We start from the raw sequence: 23,023 nt of genomic DNA on the forward strand, positions 1-23,023 counted from the left end.
TAGCCTTGATCGAGGTACTTTACCCTCAGTTGATACAGTACACATTACCCTGCTGTAAAAACATGGGGCAGCTTGTAATTTATTGACTACAGGCACAACCTCGCAATCAAAGCACACGGGTTCAGATGCCCACTCCTGCTGTAGAACCTGTAGAACCCTACTTACCCTGAACTGATACAGTTAAAACAAAAAACTAGCTGTATAAATGGGAAAATCAGTGTAAAGTTGATTATCCTAGACTGTAGAACAAAGGTGTTATCTAAATAATGATTGGTAATGAAATTATATTTTATTTTATAAGAACAGTTCAATTATAATATTGATGCACTCTAAAGTCACTGTTTGGATCTTTGTTTCCACTCTTTAGTGTACGGATGCTGTGACGGAGGAGGGGACACAGCTGTGTTTCTCCATCCACCAAGGAGAGACGGAGACCATGAGGTGCAGAACGAGTTGCTGGAAAGGCCCCCAGCGGAGCGCTCGGCCCGGCCCGCCGCGGTCCTACCTCCACACTCCATCCTGTCGTCGAGCGGGGCGAAGCCTTCGGGGCAGTCCTCTAAGCAGCGGCCCTTGTGGAGGTAAAAGCCTGCTTTGCACTTGGTGCAGAAGTCTTTGCTGAAGCAGGACTCGCAGTTCTCGATCCTGCACCCTGCGGAGCACAGGAGGAAGTGGCTGTCATGGCGCGAACCGGAGCTCATCTGGACCTGATATCCGAGGAGCCTTGAAGAGATTAGCGCTGCAACGAGATGCCAGTCGAAACCTTCCTCCGCGAGGCAGCACGACGTTCACGCTCACTCATTTGTCTGGCGTGTTCCTTCAAAGCGACTTAGATATTTACCCATTTGGACAGCTGGGTAAATTTACTGGAGTAACTCAGGGTAAATACCTTGCTCTGCAGTACTACAGCTGGAGGTGGGATTCCAACCTGCAACCTTTGGATCCAAAGGTAACAATTCTAACCACTACGCTTCCAGCTGCCCCGCCACATGCCGGTGAGCTTGCATTTCCCTCACACACACGTCGCTTTAATACTGTGGCAGACGGGGCGCTAGGGATCCGAAGAGCACCGCCCCGAATGACCCCAGAATGACCCCATAATGGTCTCAGAGTGACCTCACAATGAGTCCATTCAGCACTGGGAGGCAAAGAAAAAAATTAATCCAAGGTTCTGATTTGAAACAAAGGAAGTTTCACGCTCTACGCTGCTGCGCTTCAAGAAGCACCAGGTGCTCGAGCAGCAGTTCTTGACACTTACACACGTGTGTTACACAAAGGGTCAATATTTACAAATGCGGTAAACATGGTACAGTACCATCACCGAGGAGCTGGGGTTTAAACCAGCTGGTCCTAGGGAACCCATCTGTGGGAAACGGCACTTGAGTGTCCCGACGGCGTCGCCGGGGGCCACACCTCGCTTATCGTCCCACGGAGCCGGGTGCGAGCTGCACGTCGTGGTGGGCGCGCTCCACAAATAGCGCGTCAGTCGGGGGCCAAATTACACCCGTGACATCACAGCCGACTTAATTAGAAAGAGGCCGCGGGAGACATCTAATTTGCGACCCTCTTCCGAGGACCTCTTGGGTTCAGATTTTTCGAACATCTACATAGGGCCCGCGAGCCACTAGGAACCCCTGCTTTCCAGGTAAAGGAGGCATTTATTTCCATTTGTCAGTAAGTGTGTGTATGTGTGGGTATGTGCGCTTCAGGGGGTCGGGGCGAGGTAACAATTTTCCACTTTTAAAAAAAAACACACACACTCAAGCATACATGGGTTTTGCTTTTATCTCCGACCCTCTCGGGCCCAAAGACAGTTCTCGCGATCACGCCCCTTAATTACACCATCTCGAGCTAACCGTCGTCCCTCCTCGCCCTCATTCCTGGGCGAGCCGTCCTGCCCTCGGCTTTGAAGCGTCCCGTGCGAGTGCCGACGCACTGCCTCCGCTCTCTCACGCTCTTCCGACCGGTCTAAACAATCCCACCGGCCCCGAGAAACACACTCGCGGCGGGGCTGCGCGACACACACCCGCCACACCGTCCCATTGCTGTCTCTTTGCTGTGGAAAAAGCACCGCGAGAGGGACTGGAACCGGAGACCCCCTTCCTCCTACACCTGTGTCCACTTCCTGTTGAGACACCCATGAGCGATGCTTCAAACATCAGGGCAACGAACCTGACCGCGAAGCCATGGAGACCGATGGGTTTCTGGAAGTGTCCAGGCAGCTCAGGCTGTCTCACAAACCACCCTGGATGATCTGTCTCCGGAGGAGTGTGTCCACCCACTCATTTGTGGTGGTTTATAATGACCGAATGCACTGATGTCCGGTGGTTCCAGCGGAAGAGTCCAAAGGTAATAATGTCGGGGACCCTCTACGAGACTCATCTGGGTGCATTGGAATACTTAAAAAGAAACCAAAGGTATTAATCCGGTAATATCCTCATGAAATGCCCATGCCTACCAACAAATGAAGGGCAGTGAAAGAACCAGCAATGAATGTCCAGGCAGCAAGTCCGGACCCTTAACCACCAGGCCTTGAATTTCGCCCTTGACCCGTTGAGCGGAGAGCGATTTGAACCCGAGGCCCCACAAGAAGTAGCCTCCCTACATGTCCGAAAGAGGATCCCGTAAATGAGTCATAAATCAGAAGGCTAATTTGAGAGCAGTGCGAGTCGGCCGCTGTCCCGGGGTGGGGTGGGGGGTCTCTCTTCACCACCCGAAGGGCCTTTCGGCTCATGGTGCACAACAAAAGCAACATCTGGCCGCTGTCGCACGCACCGACTTGTCGCGCCGTCCCGAGGTATTAGCCGCAACAAACAGCAGCTGCGATGTCGGAATGGGGGCGGTCACGTCACGGTGGGAATCACATGGCAAGTCGCACGCGTCCGCGAAGGGAGGGGGGTGTGGGGGGCAAGATGGGTCTGCACACCTGCAGGGTATGAAACGGCTCAATCCTTCGGGAATCACACCTTGGGCTCTGGGAACGGGATTTCGACACATCAGGTTTCCACGAAGCAGATAAGTTCTCACACACACACACACACACACACACACACACACACACACACACACACACACACACACACACACACACACACAGAGGCACACACTTGTAATGGCCAAGCAGACTTCTGTGTTTCCAAAAATGCCACATGTCTGCCTACTTAAGCTGGTTAAACAGCTGAAACCTCTCCGCAGCGCCCTGATTATCCACGATGGGAACCTGTCACGTTCTGGTCACATGGCTCGTCTTCTTAACCACTAGCCGACCCCTTGTGGCCCCCCGTCCTGGTCAAGGAACATTTCGGGGAAATGGGACGTTCGTTCCAGCGCGGTTCCCTGCTTTCCGATACTGCACTGCCTCTCCATCTGAACACGGTGGGTTTTTTCCTTCTCCTCATCGGATTAAAGCATGAAACTCCTTTAAAGAGCCAAAATAATGAGCAATAATGAGGTCGCGGTGTCTGCTCAGCACACAGAACCGGGTCCATGGGGCAGCACAGGGTGACGATGTGCCACTTTAACCGCATTATCGCTCATCACGGCTAATATGAAAGCAAAAATGTGTGGGGAGTCAGAGGCGCCCGGGTACCAGTTCGTCCCCGTCATTATACCGCAGTACCGGGTCTGTTCCTGCCACCCTCGCTTGTTATGCCACAGTTCACATTCACCTGTAAGGCGAGTTGTCGCTCGATCCCGATCCCTGGGGTTCTGCGGGCGGCTCGGCTCTGCGGCGCTCTGGACTGAGCGCAAAAAGACGACTAGCATCTCATGCACCTGCATGGGTTCGACGGGTTCGGTCCCCCCCACGAACACTCCACAGGTAGGGAGGGGTCACCCCAGGGGTCACTGAAGGGTCACATTTATCAAGAATTTGGCAGCAAATGGTCAGCCTGACCTTAGCCACATTTGGTCACTCTTGCGAAAGACCAAACTCGGTCCAATCCTGGAGGGGCGACGAGAAGCACAATGGGGGGTCTGCAAGGGGTCTCCCGGGAGGCCAGTATGTTCAACAGCGCATCGCAGGCAGGGCCCCAAAGGGGCTCCTGTGTCCCCTTGTGACCCCAGCCGTGGGGGAGAGCAGTGACAGGGCACTTCGGTAACAGTTTTCACTACAGCGGAGGCAGAAAAGGAGGAGGTCAAAGAGCCACCCAGGAGGTGACGTCTCGGTCGCCGTGACACCTGAATCGCACCTCCGGGATGCTGGTAATCAGTGACCCCCCCCCCTCCCCCAACGTCGCCCTCCCCTCCTGGCAGGGGGGTGCTGTCTGAAGAGCATCGTTTCCCAGAATGCTAGAGGACCAAGGCAGATGTTTCCAGAACCTTGAGGAGCAACACCTCTGAGCCACGACATCTCACACATTTACATTTGTTTATTTATCTGACAACCATCTCCAAAGCTGTTTACAGCGATTTACCCATTTATACAGCAGAGTAATTTTCACAGTATCAGTTGAGGCTAAGTACCTTGATCAGGGGAGCTACAGCAGGAGGTGGGGCTCAAAACCGCGCCCTTTGAGAGGAAGGCGACAGTTCGAAGAGCTACGCCACCTGCTGCTGTGTGACACAAAGGGTCCTGGATCCAGTCCCAAAAGTGGCCCTGCTGTTGAACCTTTTAGAAAGACTCATAAGCGAAACTCTTTCAGGAACATGTGACTCTGGAGCGATTGCGCTGTACGAATGTGTAAAGTCATCCTGTATGAGTGGTGCCAGAAACTAAACTACACACTTCAATGCGTTACTGTATTTCCATTAGCAGTACACCCCCACCCACCCACCCACCCAAGGGGGAGGCAGCAGGGGTCATAGGGATAAAAGCTGTTGCCTTCAAACCAAAAGGCCCAGGTTCAGATCCCACCTCTTACTGCAATACCCTTGATCAGGGTACTCTGAGCTGATCAAATTATCAGTTAAACTGATAAAATTATCAATTCCAATGACCCTGCTGTTTAAATGGGTAAATCGGTGTAAATGGTTCAACTCTTTAAGTTCTTTGGAGAAAAATATATCAGAAAAATTTAATTTAATTAAAAATTAAATTTAATTTTTTAAAAAATTTTTCGAAACAAGACAAATGCAAGCAGTGGCGACAGTCTGAGAAGGTAACACCAGTCGCGAGGAATCCTCTGATCTTCAGTTATTTTTCAGTAATGCAAATTTCAAAAGGATCCGCATTACAAGTGCAATCGAGTACCTTACTGTACAGGTAAGACTTTTTGTAAGCTCTGCTGCAAAATTGAGGACTGGCCGTGAAACATTACAAACGTAAAGACAGGCCCTACAACCCAGAGGCAGTGAGTGGGAGCTGGACGCCGTTGCAGATTAATGGCTCTCGCTAACTGGTAACGCGGTAAACGCTGTCAGGGCCGCGGTGCGGCAGAAGCCCTCGTGTGAGCCGCCGTCGAAGCGCCGTCGGGGAACGGGCAGAGACACATGCGAGGAGAGATTAGGCCTCGCGTGCTGAAAAATGCTTTGAAAGAGGAGCGGAGGCAGCCGCCCGGGGGAGGGGAGGCGCGGGGCTCCGATTGGAGCGTTCCGTGGAATTGTAGCCGGCGCGAGCCAATCGCGGCCTGCCTCTGGGGGGCACGGTACGTCTGGTTAGCTTCATTTCGTGGCAGCTGGCAGCCGCCTCGCCGGGCCTCGGCACCTCCCTCCGGATGGGAGACACATGGGCCCAGGGGGCTGATGGGAGTCCTGTCAGAGACCTGAAGACAAGCGGGTGGTGGAACGTAACCCCCTCCGTTCCCCCTCCGACCCTCACCCACCCAGCATCCTTCGCTCCTTATACCTGGGGCCGCAACTGACCTGAACTTGTGATCGGAAGGCGCCCAGATCGGGTCACGCGGCTCACCGTCGAACCCTCGGCACCGCCACCTCCCCTTTCGCGGGACTGGAGGTTGCTCATGCGCGACCCCCACCCACCCCACTCGTAGTCCGAGTGCGATTAGGCTGAGGTCTGGCGTCCGCACACTTCGCACCCCTGCTGCGGCGTCCTCCACAAACCCTTCCCAGGGACCCTCATCAAATAAAATTAAATCAAATATAAGAATAATTTATATATGTGAAATGAATAAATACGTAAGCAAATGGGCATGTCTGTGATGGGCTATTCTGTGAACAATGCACATTGTTTACTTTCACATCGATCCCGACTCGCTGCCCACCCAGCGCCTGCTGTCTCCGCTATGAAGTGACTATTTACTCTGCAGGACAAACACCTACCACTTATCCCAGTGAAGGGCTGCTCCGCCGCACTATATTTACAGCGTGGTATTTAGCTGAATGAAAGATTTGCTTTGTTTCGCCATTGTGTACCATGTTGGACAAGCCAATCCGTCTTCATGGATGGACTGGAGGGGGGGGTTAACACTGTCCTCTGTTACCATTCAGCAGGAGGCGAAGTTGTGGCCATGCTCTCCATCACAGCCCATCCCGATTTACTCCACTCCACCCTGACCTTCTCCAACTCACCCAAATCTACTCTAATCTATCCCAACCCATCCCAACCCACCCCAGCGTTCGCCAACTCACCCTAATCTACCCCAGCCCACCTCAACCTTTTCCAGCTTACCCAAATGTACTCCAACCCATCCCAACCCAATTCATCTACACTCACCCTAAGCCACTCCAATCCACATCCCCCAACCCAACCCCAACCATCCAAGCTCTGTTTGTGTCAGGCCCACAAGACATGCTTTAATGTGATAAGATCTCTGGTGTAACCATAAGCAGCTGTTCCCTGAGTGGATTCAGAGGGTGTTTCCGAAGCAAACGGTAAAGGAGCTTCAAGGCCATGTCCGAATCCTCCCTCCCCACCCACCATGACACGGGGACATCAATCAGTCTCTGTGAGCCACCGGTGGGACCACATTCCCGTTTTCACTGTAACTTGCTGTTCGCCATAAAACAACAGAACAAAGTGGAAAAAAGTGGCTTCCAGGAACACAACTATTTTTTGTGTGAAAGCGATAGCGTATCCCAGCCCGCCACACAAACACACACACACGGAGACAAAAAACAGTTAGCAAAAAGATCAACAGCGCTACGGGGTTCGAGGAGGGAGCGGGGTCACGGACAGAGCTGGATTATAAAGTCACGGCGGAATTATGGTCCCATCAAAGGAGCCGCGGGCGGCGAGATCTGATGCTACGTGACAGGGTTCGGAATTGTCCCGAGAGCGATTCGCTCGGAAACCCAGGCCGACCGGCTTACCGCATTTCTGCGTAGTTTACAATCAAAAACACGTACGGGGGGGGGGGGGGGGGCAAAAGAAATTGCACTTTGGCCAAGGAACAAGGCGGCTTTTTCCTCCCATTTCCACTGAGTCTTGGAGACACTTTGCTGCAGCTCGGGGACGTCGTCTACTCGTCCGTTGTGGGAAACGGGGGATGAGTGTTTCAAGTGATACCACCGGGCCGACTTTCACGTGCAATCGGTGACCGGCATGAATTCGGCGCAAGGATCCGGGGCGACGTTTCGCAGCCGACGAGCGAGCGGCCTTCCCGCGCCAGCGCCTGCGGAGCGTCTCGCTCGGAGAGCCTGGGCTCCCAGGGCTTCATCGGGGGGCCCTGCGTCAACACGACCTGTCAGGGTTTTGACTCGACGTGAGAAAAAGGGTTGCGCTCTCCTTTGTTTTCACACGGAACCCGGAGCCAAGATGCCGTGCTTGCCGTGAACCTTTGAAGCACATTGTTTCAAGCCGCATTCAGCGCTAAAATAAGGCTACGTTGAAACGGAGAAGTGGCATTTGGGATCCCTCAATGTGATATTTGCATTATTCTTTTATGAAAGCCACATGAATCTTTCACTGCTACTGCTATTATCGTTATGAATAATAACAATAATTTCAAGAAAAACTGCTGAAGAGAAACTCTCTTGTTCAGTTAGAATGTGAGAGTCCTTTCTTTCACGTCCCTCGGTGGAAGCAATATGACCAGACCTTCTCCCACCACATGGACCAGAAAGGACAATATTAGCCCAACATGCATGACTGCAAATGTATGATCTGGGAGTATTTTTTCAGCATTCCTGCCCTGTTAAAATGAGATCAAAGATTAGTGCAAAAGTGCCCGAAGTCCAGAGCATTACAGCCCATCAGCCTCGGCGGTGTTTAATGTAAAGACGGTGAGAAGCATCACTCGCCACTACTTTCCTTTGCTCGACGGCAGCTCCCACGAGGCCACGGCGGATGGGAAACTGAAGCAGAACAGAACACGAAAGGGACCCTGCTGTCGTACCCTGGAAAATGGTACTCGGACCATCCTACCGCGGCCATACAGCTCAACCGCACATGAGGAGACCTCGGTACGGGAGTGAAAATTTAAAAAAAGTAAATAAAAAAAAAAGAAAAAAAGAATCGATAGGCTAATAAGGAAAAATTAAACCAAGTTTAAGAAAACAAATAATCTAAATTTTTTGAGTGACTTTCAAGCATAACGCTCTCAACACACAACAGGACATTTTTTTTGGAAATGCAGAATAGGAAGGAAAGGTCACTAAAACAATGACACTCATGTCAAAATTATTCTTAAAAATTGCATAAATGATACTTTGGAATGAGCGGTAAACCGCGTGACCGAACCCCGCTCCCCCCTCATCAGTCCGGTCTTGCGAGGATGAGCCGTATGACCCGACCGCGTACGTGTGAAACTACCTATAATCTGCAGATGGAAACGTCCGGGCAGAGCTGCCGCGGGCGGTACATGCGGATGGATGCGCGACGGCGACGGGACCTACGTGAGCAGATGTTGAACTCGGGAGCGCGAAGGCCGTAGTAGCCCGCCGGGCAGGCGTGGAGACACTCCCCGTACTGCCTCATGCCTTCCCGCCGCAGGAACAAGAAGAGCCTGGGCAGGCAGTTGAGGCAGCCGTTGTCCTTGGAGCAAACGGAGCACCCTTTGCAGATTGGGTACACGCCATAGCTAGCTGCGGGAAAAAAGAAGCGAAAATTAGCACATGCGGAGTTCACACTTCACATCTTGCCAGATGGACGTTCTCCTAGCATGCAGTTCCAGGCCCAACACCCTTGGTCCCGATTCACAGACGTTATAGTTAACCGAGGTGCGTCGAGGAGCAATACAACAGACCGCAGGCAACCAAGGACTCTCGGGCTCCCGGTAGGTCAACAAAGCTGCCTTGACCAGCGGCTGACACCGAGGCTTTGGTTCCCAGTCGGAGAGTTGAACCGCGACCGGTGCTGGACCATTCGTGACTCTAGGTGGTGCTGTCCACATGGAACTGTAATATGAAGAACTATGATATACAGTACGTGGGGGGTGCGGTGGCGCAGTGGGTTTGGCAGGGTCCTGCTCTCTGGTGGGTCTGGGGTTCGAGTCCAGCTTGGGGTGCCTTGTGACGGGACGGACTGGCGTCCCGACCCGGGCGTGTCCCCTCCCCCCTCCAGCCCTCTGCTGCCGGGTTAGGCTCCGGATCGCCGCGACCCTGTGCGGGACAAGCGGCTTCAGCGTGCGTGTATGATATTTGGAAGAACGTGAACTGTCCGTTCATCCCACGGTATCAATAGTACGTTCCGCGCCCCGTCTTTATCATTTCATTCTTTGCCAGGACCTAAAATTACTTTAATTCCAAAGCAACCGTCAAGCACACCTATAATTTAAGGGGAGACCTGTCAGGCGTCAGCGACCCGACATCGAATCCATCTGCTGATAAATTCCAGTGCATCCCGACTGCGGCTTTGACTGATGGGTCCGCCGAAGCTGCGCACCGTCCACACAAAGCGGGTCCTGTTTCCCGGCGCAGATATGTTTACTCCGCGCTGCACTAATGCTATCTGGGCCGGATCCAAGACAGGCAGACAGCTTGACACAAAACCACCTCAGTAAACCATTTAAAAGAGCAAAACCAAAAGCAGTAACAGATGGCCAACAAGGGAGTACAAGTTGCGCTAATTCAAAAGGCCCGTGGAAGCGAGGATTTGCCGTCCATGTATTTCACTTCCTTTTTAATATGAATATCTCTCCGATTTTAATGAAATTTTTGTGCTTCCCGTTATTGTTCTGAGAGCGTAATAAAAACGCAAGATCGCACTGGTCAAACTCGCAGTTGTTTGGCGTTGGAGCCGCTAAAGGGGCCGAGCGCAGTAAATGCCCCAGCTTTTTGGCACCAAAAATTTGGTGAAATGTCTGGGGGGGGACAGGGGGGACTCTCTCACACACACAATGCTATCAGCTGGAGCCAAGTTTTTAAAATCAAGAGCAGAGATAAAATAAAAGTCTTGACGAGACAACCGACCACCAACATTAATAAAAAAGCCCAGTGTGAACTTGGGCAGAAAGCGGCTTCATCCTTCGCTGCGGTTGGATGTGCTGGGTTCCGTCAGCCATTGCTAATGACCACAACAGAGGACCCGATCAAAGACAGCCCTCGAACACTGTGCCAGTTACATAACAACATGATGGTGGTAAGATGTTAGATTAAGAAATAAATATATATGTATTACATGAAGGGAAAACACAACAACTTGCACAACATGGCGGGTGAGACATCTCAGCCTTTCGCTGAGGTTTAGATCCAGCACCATCCCGGTCCTCCATCTGAGTGGCTGCTGCAGCTGTAGCTCCACCATACAGCTAGATATTTACCCATTGAAGGTGATATAAAGCTGTTCTCCAAAACACCTTCCAACTCAGAGGGAGCAAAAGCGGATCCCGAATCAAACGGGGGGCTCGGAGACAGAAACACGACCAGTGGACGACACGTCATTAGGTCAATTACCACCACTGTCACCGCGCACATAATCCAGTAGCTCCCTGATGCGATGACAAATGAATATGCGAATAGGTAGATAAAAAGTGGAAGGGGATAAAGAACTAACTGACAAAGGTTGCAGGAGCTCTGAAGGGAAGAGGTTTGAAGTAGAGTTTTGAGACCATTCTCGAATTCACTGGAGAAACCCGTCCGTGGAGCCCGAGTTTGGTCTATATTTTGTTTATTTCTATACGTTGTTGAACGTATGTAGCACTGTGAAGTAGTACCAGGAACACAGCGTACTCTTCCACTTCTTGAAGGTCGGAGGGGTCATTCACGGGGCACGTCCATCTGACGTATCCCACCCCCTGGTGTCCCGAGTCCTCTGTAATGCGCCCTCTCTCTCACGTTGTGTCGACACACCAGCGACAAACCTGGCGGACACACGGCTTGTTTAGGCAACATCGGTGACGCACACCGCAGGCGCCCAGTTCACGGCTCCATGTCGCACGTTTCCGCCACAGCGACCGCTCGCTCCTGCAGTCGGTATCCCTGAGATCCAACACGAAACCCCATAAAGCGGAAGAGCCAAAACTTGCGGTTGCTTTAATGCGACGGGGCATCGAAAACACCATACAGCACGATTTCATATTTCATATTGGACTGGTCAGGAGCTTTATTAATAAGGCTCTTTGGAATTACAGCCGGTTGCTGTTTTCACTCAGCATGTGACACTCGGAGATGAGCTTCCTCAGCTCTGTTTACTGTAAGCTCACCACGGTGGCGAGAGGAAAGTACTGGCAAAGCGTGGCGTTGTCTCTCCCTCCTCAGGTCCCTGCTCCCTGAGCATGTGTCCGCAAACATGCCGCGTTTCGTTCCCGCATCCAACAAGAAAGAAAGACTGTTCTAGAATGCACATTTTCCCTCCGAAACCAGTGCGTGGCTTTGACATGGAACCGCACGCCGATACTAGCAGTGCGGAAGCCGAGCACACGGAGAGGGGCCGTCTACAGATTCGGTTGGCTTGCTCCCAAGCATAGGGTTCGAAAATTGATCTCCAGAGATACAAAAGGGTAAAGAACATTACAAAGAGGCGTCGTTCCGCTCCGTGTGCATCTGCCAATATCTTTCTGTCAGAACAATAATGCAGACAACCATCCGGTTTTGTCTGTTGAACCGCGATCTCCGGCAAAGAGAGTAAATCAAAGCAGTTGGTCCCTCACGCATATCTTATGTCAGCTTGGGTGTCGCAAATTAGTCTGCATGATGAAATTGCCGGTCAAGCCATGGAGGTCCTCTCAAATTTGGGGCCAACAGCCTAATCAGAAGGTCTGGCCACTTTCAAGCTGCCCTGTAAAGTTGACAAGGGCCAGAGACGGGGCCGTAAATCTTGGGGTTTGTCCCTGTTTAACTATTTCATATCTGATTTCACTGCGACCCGTAGCTGTTGGGATCACGCTCACCTAAGAGCGCTCGCCGCCCGCTCCGCTGTTTGCCTTCATAAAGGCTACTTGTTCAGCCTGATCTCGCAGCAGATGTTGACTAAGATGGGAACAACAGTGGCCTAGCTTAGCAAAACGCAATAACATTCGCTGTTTGGATCTGGGAGATCCCACATCCTACAATTACATCTGGAAAAAAATACAAGGGGGGAAATGTTCAACAGAGGAGTTTATTTAAAAAATGCTATTATGATATTTTGTGTCAGGGTCATGTCTGGGGAATGAATTCTCAACAAAAGCCGCAAACATGGCCAAAGATGGTGCAGATTTACGACGTCTGGAGTCGAACCGTGGTCACGCAGCATCACCTGGTCCGATGGAGACGAGAACGCGACTCGGGGCGTGCAGAGCTAGCCCGCCACGTAAATCACCGCGCTGGCGGGACAACAGGCAGCCCGCCACTTTGTCACCCAAAACCGCGGGAGAGAAGCCAAGTCCAAGCCAGAAGATTGCCCGAAAATACGCGCTCGCAATGAATCACGTCCACCTTCGCGTTTTCGAGAGACGCCGCCGCTGTCGAGCAGCTCCCGGGGTGACCGATCTCTTCCGCGAGACCACAAGGACTCAAAGATGCCGCGCTCTTCCCCTCCACGCTACGGGTGCTCCGAACGGAAACCGTTCACCCATGACACTCTAATGTATCGGCAGCACCGGTAGAAAAGTTTTAAAGTCACACTTGAAAGGGGATTAGCGACGCGGCTTAGCGGGAGGAATTCTGCGCTGTGTCCACATTACAGTGGATAGACCTAGTTTGGCTCCACAACGTGTTTTTTCCTCCAGACGTGTGTGCCTACAGCGTTTCAGGGTGATGCTGCCAGCAGCTACAGTGACCGGCCCTTACTGTGTATCATTTTCTTCCAAAACCAAAACAAGCTTATTAAAATATAATATGTCGACCAGTGTACCTAAGTTCTCCTCGAGGCCAGACTTCATACATCAAGTCCAAGTCTTTCAGGCTCCATGAGTCTACGCATTCCCTCTGGCCTCGCCTTAAGGTTCAAGCTGTTTCCTCCAGGAAAGCGTCAGACGGCCCTTACGACGGCTCCTCGTCAAGAAGCAGACCAGTGTTACTCGACTGGGGAACAAGTGTCTTTCCTGACAATGGCATCTCTTCTCGTGAAGATAATTAAGTGTTTGTCTCATGTCACTTTCCTGGCCTCTGGAGAGAGTTTGAAGTTTGAGTAGGTTTGAGGAAAGCACTGGAAGAGATGTCTACGGCTGCTGCGTGTTGAGGAAATGAGACAAGAACAGCTAATGGGCTGTAAGTTTGAACATTTGGAAGTGCCGTGTGAGTCGCAAGAGCGAGCCAACCCAGTGGGTGGCTTGGATGTGACCTAGACCTCCAAGGCATGACGAGCACCCTGACACCAATGGTTCTGAGAATCCGTGTCATGGTTGCACTCTTGTGGAGCCGGGCGACGCCTCCATTCTTCGACTCTGCATTTCCCTCCAGAATGAGGTTGTGTGTGTTTCATGGTTTGGCACTGAGGAGAAATTTACAACTACTGCTTCCTGCGCATTGACGTAAGCCTTCACTTCATTTAATTTTTTTTTTTTTGGCTATTGTTCCAGCAACAACATCAAGCGACAAGAAGACTGCATGGCCACATTTGTTTGGGACAAATCAGCCCGGTAACTGATGCCTCATCCCTCTATCCATGTTCAAAACTGAGCAACACAATAGGAGGTGGCCTTGTAGTTAAAAACACTGCCTTGCAATGAAAAGCTCCGGGTTTGAATCTCTCCTGCTTTGCTCTTGATCAAAGTGCTAACTCTGTATTGACACAGTAAAAATGAACCTTGTTGTATAAATGGATAAATAATCTTCAGTAAGCTAGTGTACAAACCTCGCACTGTAAGTCACTTTGGAGAAAAGTGTCAGATTAATGAGTATGTGAGTATGTGTTAAATTCCATAGTCCATGAAGGTGGTATTCTGTTGGTACTTTGTTCTCCACTCAGAAGATCCTAATTTTGCTGTCAGCCTCATTCAGGCCAAGTAGTTGTGTTCATTGGTCCAGCAGGAGGATGGGTCCAATGGCCAAGGGCACCACGGCAGATCATGGTCATCAAGCCAACAGGGGTGGGGGTAGAGGGTGGGTGGCCCCTTTGTCAGTAAATATACCGAACAGTTTTAAAGTAAAACAGGAGTCTCTTTGTCCCAAAACTCAAATGTGTCCCTGCTAATACTGTAACTCAACTGTCCTCGGCATTTTCCAGAAACACCAACCAATGGTTCACCTGTCCACATATTCGAGCGCCTTAGTCATATATATTGGCCTATATTTTTAAACATTATGTGGTTCAAACCAGTCAAAATCAAAATGAGGAGCAAACACACCGAGTCGCAATATTCACCTGACCTTTGAAACGAACTCAAGCGACAACGAACCGAATTGGTGAACTATTTACAGATGCTCCTCGATTTACGATGGTTCGACTTATGATTTTTCGACTTTAGGATGGTGAGACGGCGACAGACATTCAGTAGGAACCGTACTTCGAATTCTGAATTTTGAAAGTGATATGCAGAGCGATATTCTCTCGCGATGGTGGGCAGCGACAGTGATCCACATCTCCCAGTCTGTCACGCAGTCGCTACACAGATACACCCCTGTACCTACGTCGTGTTTTGCGCATCCATAATGTCACAGAAACGCCCATCTGTGTCTCCTGCTACTGGTGGGAAGAAGAAGAGGAGAAACTCAAGACAATTGCCCAGCATCAAGGTGGCAAATCCGTAACGGCCATCGCACGTATGCTAGGCTATGATGTTCGGTAGGTTAGGCGTATTAAATGCGTCTTTGACCTATGATATTTTCGACGTACGATGGGTTTCGCGGAACATGACCCTATCGTAAGTCGGGGACCACCTGTACGAAGAAAACCATAAGAATGCACCGTCACATATATTCCAATCACCCTAAAATACCATAGTCTTTATGGTCCTGGACTTGTAGGCTGTGACTACAAGGCGGGAGATTATCTTTTTTTCTGCTGAGAGAGCTTCGAGTATAGAGCAAAACAAAAATGCGCATTTTGTAATCCATCTGTTCCACACTTTCACGAGAAGATGTGAAAAAAAAAGAAATTATTTTTTTTAACTGCTTGACTGAACATGCTTATAGTACACTAAAAATAGCTAATAGTGTGGTCTGAAAAATACAGGTGTTGCTGTATGTGTTGGATTACGTTTGCTATATGTATGTTTAATAAAATTTTTCTACATAAATGACATAACGAGATGCGGCAAATTAAAGGTGAGACGCGGCTCCTGCAGCCGTACCCCCGAGTTGGGCACTCGATCGGAATTTGTTCCATAAAAATCTGATTACAAGCATAAAATTATTTGCCGTGTAAGGCACGTTGTAGAAGCAGCTCCAGTCGCCCGGTGCTAAACGATCCCAGAGCTGCTCCACTTGGAAAACTTGGGAAAACGGGGTGAGGGAGCGCAGAATCCGCCCACATTTTATGAAAACCATTTTATATGACGCTCTTGTGCAGACAGAGAAAGAAGTGGAAACTGTTCTCAAACTTCTAAGGCACATGTGAACTTCCCTCTGACTTTTCACAGCTGGAAGCAGTCAGCTTCGGGATTTTATTCGGTCGATTTTAACAGATCCTACTGTATACACGTGTTTATAATTCAGGATAATCCCGGGCCCTTTAATGATTTTGCAGCATGTGTCTGCGCAAACAAATTTATTTGCTAATGTATTAACTGAGCCAGAACTGCTCCTGCCTGGTGCACAAACATATGGAGCTTGTTGGGTGCTGCTATCTTCATTAAAACAGATGGAGAAGGGCGCTCACGTTTGCCTACTGTTTTCTCTGCGGTAAGAACAGGAAGTGCTCTGTTGCTCTGCGGGAGCAAGGAATTCTGGGAAAAATCAGACTGCTTTAGTGTGTGTGTGTGCGCGTGTCACTGCTAGTGCAGGTGCTTCCCCCCATGAGGCTGAACGCAGCTGGAATTGGGGTTGCAGTAGGGGTCCGTTTCCTCCTGATCTGCTTCCCACCTCCTCCGGGGCTTCGACCCCCGCCGAACGCTCTTCTCAGAGAGCCGACAGCCATAAACGTTCACCTGTTCATCCTTCACGACGCTAACATTTCGGCTTTATGGCCCACATAAAAGCACGGCTCACTGGATATGTTTCAGCGATCTACTTTAAAATAAAATAAATATGCAAAAATATTATTTTTCCTATTATAATATGAAATTTTCTTCTAAAAAAAATGTGAAACTTAATGGGCAGGGACAGCAAGTGGCGTAGAAGACTAGCAGAGCTCAATCTGACCATTTTAAAAATCAGCACAGCTCACCCTGATTGGCTACCTCCCCATGAGAACTTATCAGACATATCTAGCAGAACTCACTCTGATTGGCTACCTGTCAGTCAGCTAGGTCACATGCCCAGCAGAGCTCATCTGATTGGTTACCTGTCTATCAGAGGGTACCAGAAAAAAAAAACCTGCCTATCAGAACTTATCACACTGATAACAGATTCAGCAGAACTCACTCTGACTGGCTATCTTTCCATGAGAACTTATCACATTGGTTACCTTCCTATCGGAGCTCACCCTTATTGGTTACCAGTCTCTCTGAATGGGTTCAAGTTTTGCAAAATGCAACCTGACTGTAGTGAACTGATACACTGAAAATTACCCAGCTGTATGAACAAGTAAATAATTATGAAGTTAGACCTCTTGGACAAAGGTATCCGATTAATAACAACAAAGCTGATATAGGAAGTGATGGAAGCTGCCTTGAATGTTAAACAAAAGTGCTATTAATGCCAGGAGGGGCAGTCGATCTGTCATTGATCTCGAGGACCTTGAGCAGTGATTTATGGGGACGGTGTGGAGATACTTAATCGGCCAGCGTGTGACTCTTCAGCACTGTGGGCTTCGTGTTTTTGTGCTCAGTGCAGTCAAAGCTACACAAAGGATCCAGGTCTGTGCAAAATGTTACGACTGATGGTTGGCAACATCCAGTGGAGTAAAGCACTCCACATGGTGCTCAGTTTTACAGAGTGACCCCAATAAACTGCTGGATCCTCACCAAAGTTTACATTTTTACATTTACACAGATACCCTTTTAAAATGCTGGATGTTTATTGGTTTTACAGAGTTATACAGATTCCCCTCTAAACTGCTGGGCGTTTACTGGAGTTGTAAATTTTTACGCAGTTACCTATTTAGGCTGCTACATCTTCACTGAAGCTGTTGAGATCTAGTCTCTTTGTTTGTTAAAGCTACAACATGTAACTGTGATTCTTGTTACAAGTCTAACAGAACCCTTCCTGATTGGTTACAAGTTTAGCAGAATTAACTCTGATTGGCTAAACATCTAGCAAAGCTCAACGTGACTCGTTTAACAATCAATCGAGCTCCTCCTTATTGGCTACGTTTCTGTCCAGACTCACCAAGCTGGTAACATATCTAGCAGTTCTCACTCTGAGCACATTCAAGAGTTACAGAACCGGACCTGATCGGTAACATATCCCACAAAGCACAGTAGTACCGTGGATCAAGGTATTCATCCTGAACTGACACAGTATAAATTACCCTGTTGTCTTAAATAATCACTGAAAAGAGCTGAACACTGCCAAGTTGCTTTGGATAAAAGTTCCAGATAAATGAATAAATAAAAGTAATAATTCAGCAGAACTCTCAGTGACTGGTTACATGTTTCGCTCATCTCACCCTACGTGCAGCAGAGCTCCTCCCGATTGGTTACAAACTAGTGGAATGTTTGTGATTTGTTACAGCTGCACTGAGCAACATCCACTCTCAGCACATCCTTGCACACAGCACATATATAACCACAGGTCTCCAGGTGGCCACATACAGTATGTGTCCTTATCTGAGTTACTTCACCTGAGACATCCATTCCAGAAACCTGCCGAGATCCACCAGAAGTGCGGAGTTTGAGGCATCAAACTGATAAAGGCAGCTGAACTCGAAGGGGCTGTGCTGTTGGCCCCTAGAGCTTAAGAGGTACAATCAGAGTGAGGTACTTGAACTTTGCTGCACCGGCGAATAACCTCCGCTCGGCAAACGAGTTGAGATATATTTTTCACCGTATGAAAACTTTAGCTAAGCAACAAAATAATGGCAAGTTTTATACTGCTTACAGGATGCAATACAGACATAGCAAGTGGGCAGCGGTCCAAAGCGCCCTGGGCCGGTCCGAGCGGCTTGATCCCAGTGTTTCTACTCATCTCCTCTAGGTGCTGGCCGTCCTCCAGCCAGCCGATGCATTAAGACTGCATTATACCAAATAGTATTATTGTTTTGATAAGTTAACTCAGTAACCGGGCCGTGGATTATGCCAGTAATTAGTTAAATCGTATAATGAGAATGAGAGCATAAAGTTCTTTGCGTATTTTGCCAAAAAATGTGCTTCCTATTAGTCCGCAAAACAAGCATTCTGAACCAATAATCCCCGGCAAATGTTACTGGTTTCCCCCCCCCCGGCACCCTGTCTAACGGAACCCGTTTCCGGAACCGAGCGAGTCGGCGGCTGGTGAAAACGGACATCGTTGGTGTCAGCGAGCGCATGAAGAAACACGAACATGTGTTTCCAGCTTTCTCTTATGATCGACCCCTTTATGTTTTTCTATTTTTTTTTAAGTTTGGGCTCCCTCGCTCTCCAAATTCTTTTCCAGCCCCAGAGGAAATGTGCTTTCCTCTCGCTTTTCAAGAAACGAAAGAGAGAAAGAGAGAGAGGTTGGCTCAAATGAACACACCTGTTGGCAATTTATCACACATAAACCTCACACCTAATTTTCACACCTGTAGCTCGATTCGCCGCGAGTCCTGCAAGCAATTGGGCCACACGTGCTTTCTCAAGGCGCCCGGGCTCGGGGGGGATACCCGATAGTTCTCCCGTCGCACATCTCTGGGTGCTCCGAAACAGTGAATGACATGCTTTTGATTTTTTCCCACCACGTACATCTTTCAGGCTGACCCCCTGCCCACCCCAAGGGTCCAACCAGGGCACACCTTGTGAAAGTCAGCGGAATGCTTTCTTCTGCCCAGAACCATAAAGGAAAAGAGGAGGTCGTGACCTCTGATGAGTCGAGAAGATGGACCCATCCCATTCCTCCAGCGAGGTTCTTCTTGTCCTAACCTGGCCATTCAAACATGAATCTCAAGGTGCACCTACCTACCTACCTCGCGGAGACACTGCCGGGGGTCCGCAGTGCGGCACATTCCTCAAGCCCCTCCGAGGGCCATCAAAGTGCAAACGCCAAAGCCTTATGGATCCAAGGAAATGATGTGCAAAACAGCGGCGTTTCATCTCTATCGAAATCACAGTTTCACACTCCACCGATATTAACAGTTATCATCATTATTATTACATGTGTGTCACTTTGGGGAAAGATTTATGAAGCAATGCAAGATTTACAAAAGCTCCTGCAACAAAGTGGACTTGACGGCTTATCAGACCACAAGACATGTTTTTAATTATATATAAAACTGAGAAATTATTAATCTCAGAATATGAAATGCTACAGATGCCATTTTGTTTTGGTCCTGTTGCTGTAAAATACATTTAAAAGTGCAGTTTATCCCTGTGATGCGCATGTTTATTATACATACATGGCAAAGCATCACAAAAGCAATACACCGCTCACAGATCACTTTATGAATTGGGATGTTTTTGAATTTCAAAGCTCACAGCTGCAGCGCAGGACTGCAAAGTCCATCACATTTATTTATTTAGCAGAGACTTTTCTCCAAACAACTTTCAGTGAACTCTGTGTAGTGTTATCAGCCCACACACCTTATTCACCGTGGTGACTTACACTGCTAGATACACTACTTACACTGAGTCACTCATCCATGCATCAGTGGGACACACACACACACACACACACACACACACACACACACACACACACACACTCTCTCTCTCTCTATCTATCACTCACACACTATGGGCAAACCTGAACAGCATGTCTTTAGAGGGTGGGAGGAAACCAGAGCACCAGGAGGAAACCCATGCAGACACAGGGAGAACATGCAAACTCCACACAGACTGAGCGGGGATCGAACCCACATCCTCTCGCACCACCCAGGCACTGTGCCATCATGCCACCCCTACACATCACCCATGATACAGGGTAAACCAGCAGCGAATCCTCTGCTCAACTCTTTCTGGTCTTGGAAGATTCTGAAGACTCTGAGTGTCTTCTGGATGCCCAAATCAGGCATGACTCAAGGGGGTCTGATGAGCGGTGGGACACAGCAGTTTGTGGGCGAAAACCACAGTTGGGTAGAAAAGAATGGACCTAACTCCCTACTGGTTGGAGAGTATTAGTAAAAACACGGTGCTGAAATGGTACTTCCTTTCCCTTGTATCAGGACAGCTGCTGTCAGAGCACCGTGAAATACACATTAAATATCATTGTTATTGAACATGTGCTTGGGATTTATTTTGTGAATGAACTATAAAACATGAAAAGGAAGAAATAAAACTTTCATATTCATTTGTGGTCATTTACACTTCAGCTTGGTCAACAAACTTGGCAGAACTCGGCCAAAAATTGGAGCTCAGGAACAGGGAGCTGTTGGCATCACATCTGAAGGTCACAGGTTCGAATCTCACCTCCTGCTGCAGTAGCCTTGATCAAAGCATGCTAAGCAGGAACTATAAAATTACCCTGCTGTATAAATGGGTAAATCAGTGTAAGGAGCTTAACACTGTCAGTTTCTTTGGAAAAAAGTGTCAGAAAAAACTAATAAAGGGGGGTGGAGTAGCAAGAGCTGCTGCCTTTGGACCAAAAGGTCATTGGTTCAAATCTCCCCTCTAATTCTAGTACTCTTGATCAAGGAATTCACCCCAAATTGCTCCAGTAAAATTACCCTGCTGTATAAAGCGGGAAATAACTGTATTTAGATTAAAAATGCAAGAAAGAAAAGGGTGAGATAAACGAATAAATGTAAATATCGATGTAGCAGGAGTAACGAGTTTGTGAGGAACGAACCAGGATTTCAGAGGCAAGATTAGAAACCAGGTTTGGTCCAGATTTAGATAAAATGCAGATGGCCGGGAGGGTGGAAACATGTGCAGTGTGCATGGTTTGGGGGGTGGGGGGTGGGGAGTGTGTGTGTGTGTGTGTGTGTGTGTGTGTGTGTGTGTGTGTGTGTGTGTGTGTGTGTGTGTGTGTGTGTGTGTGTGTGTGTGTGTGTGGTACGTGTTCCACCTAGACAGCTTACAGTTCTTCAGTGTGAACGGAAACTCCCGGCACGTTCTCTCCAGCAGTTCAGTAAGAGCACAACAGAGGCATTTGGTGTCTTTTTTCCCCAAGTAAATATATAAATAGATCAATACCCGCCTTAATAACGGAACGACTGCCTTCAAAGACGGACTGATTGATGGAGGGGGTGAAAACTGGCTCCATTTCCCAGGTGCAAACTGCGGAGGGCGCTACAAGAACCCAGCACCCCGAAGGCCGTCGCACCTGGGTGGTACGAACACGGGCTATTACCGTAGTATTACAGCGATCCGTTACCAGATAGCGTTTCATTCGACGAGTGCGAGCAGGTCAGAGCGCTTGTCTTCAGAGAGTGTGTGTTCCGCCCACGCGGCCTCTTATTTCGGCGCTCGAGGCTACGAGTAACGAAACAGCTCAGCTGATTGCATGAGTATCGCAGCAGGGGGCGCGCTGGTTAGCGCTTCCGCCTTGCACTCAAGGAACCGGGGTTCGAATCCCACCTCCTGCTGTAGTGCCCTTGAACAAGGTACTTACCCTGAATTGATACAGTAAAAATTGACGCTTCGGAGAAAAGTGCGCGATGCGAGCGTGTGTTTCCTGCGACGCTGTTAGCGCAACGCAGCGTTCGGACAGAACCCATCAGTCCGTAAACATGTAAACTACATGTGACCCCAGGCCGCCCGCATGCATTACTTATCCGCCGTCGCCAGAGACGGCTGTTTATACTGGGAAAGGCAGTGTGTTCGAAAGGACTTGGCTCGGGTTCAAATAAAACAATATTAAGTTGAAGAAAAGTCGGCCAGAATGTAACACAAGTGCATAATGGTGAGGAGAAAATGGAATTTGAAAAATGTTAATGGTTTTGCCCCCCCCACCCACTTTTGTTTCCAGCATTGCCCACCGCAGCCTCGGTTCCCCCGACAAGTTCGCGCAACAACACGCCGCCTTCCCACACGGACACTTCCAACGAGCGGAGTGCGAAACGTGCTGGAAACCACGCCGGGCCCAACGGTTCACATCCCCGAGAGCACCAGCCGCTCCGCCGACAGCAAACGCACGGGGGGGAACGGCCTCGCGCACGGGTTTAACCCCCGGTGCGTGTCGGACCCGTCTTACCGCTTCCGGTGTTTCCGTCCAAAACCGCGTGTCCCGTCATAACTGTTCATACAGCAATTATTAAAGATGGATCGTGAGCTAATGTTGTGTTACACCTTTTATAGAACTTCAGCCTGTTTTTGGGAATTCAGGGTCTGTACACCTCATGTAGGTGAAATCATACCACTAGAGAGTGTATGTGTGTGTGTGTGTGTGTGTGGGAAGGGGGAACATTAATGTTCGTCACATTCAACCTCATGAAGCCTGATGGACGTCAGATGAAGGAACCAACGTTCTGTTCATAAAAGTTGTATAAATAGGTCATATTTGAACCCGAGACCGTTTCCGCCCATCGTGTCTTTATGATGCGATACTACGTTTGCATTTATTTTTGTTTTAGAAATTTATGTTTATGTCTCGGGTTCCTCTGGGGCCCCATGTCAGACCCCTCAGACGTCACCTCATTTGCTCTCGACACGCTTGGAGAAGCCAGAATCCCTCG

The 23,023-nt window shown here is 49.3% G+C and overlaps 1 protein-coding gene across 1 annotated transcript in view; it reads right to left on the reverse strand.

The window, feature by feature from the left end:
• The window catches only part of rspo2 (R-spondin 2), a 49,002-nt gene that overhangs the window by 17,879 nt on the left and 8,100 nt on the right, over positions 1-23,023 (reverse strand). Inside the window, exons 2-3 of the mRNA XM_018762883.2 lie at positions 8,731-8,919; positions 506-649 (exon numbers count right to left, since the gene is read on the reverse strand). Coding sequence (XP_018618399.1) covers positions 506-649; positions 8,731-8,919 — 333 coding nt within the window. The remainder of the gene's footprint in view (positions 1-505; positions 650-8,730; positions 8,920-23,023) is intronic.

This window comes from Scleropages formosus, chromosome 18 (genome assembly GCF_900964775.1).
Source record: "Scleropages formosus chromosome 18, fSclFor1.1, whole genome shotgun sequence".
NCBI classification, from domain to species: domain Eukaryota; kingdom Metazoa; phylum Chordata; class Actinopteri; order Osteoglossiformes; family Osteoglossidae; genus Scleropages; species Scleropages formosus.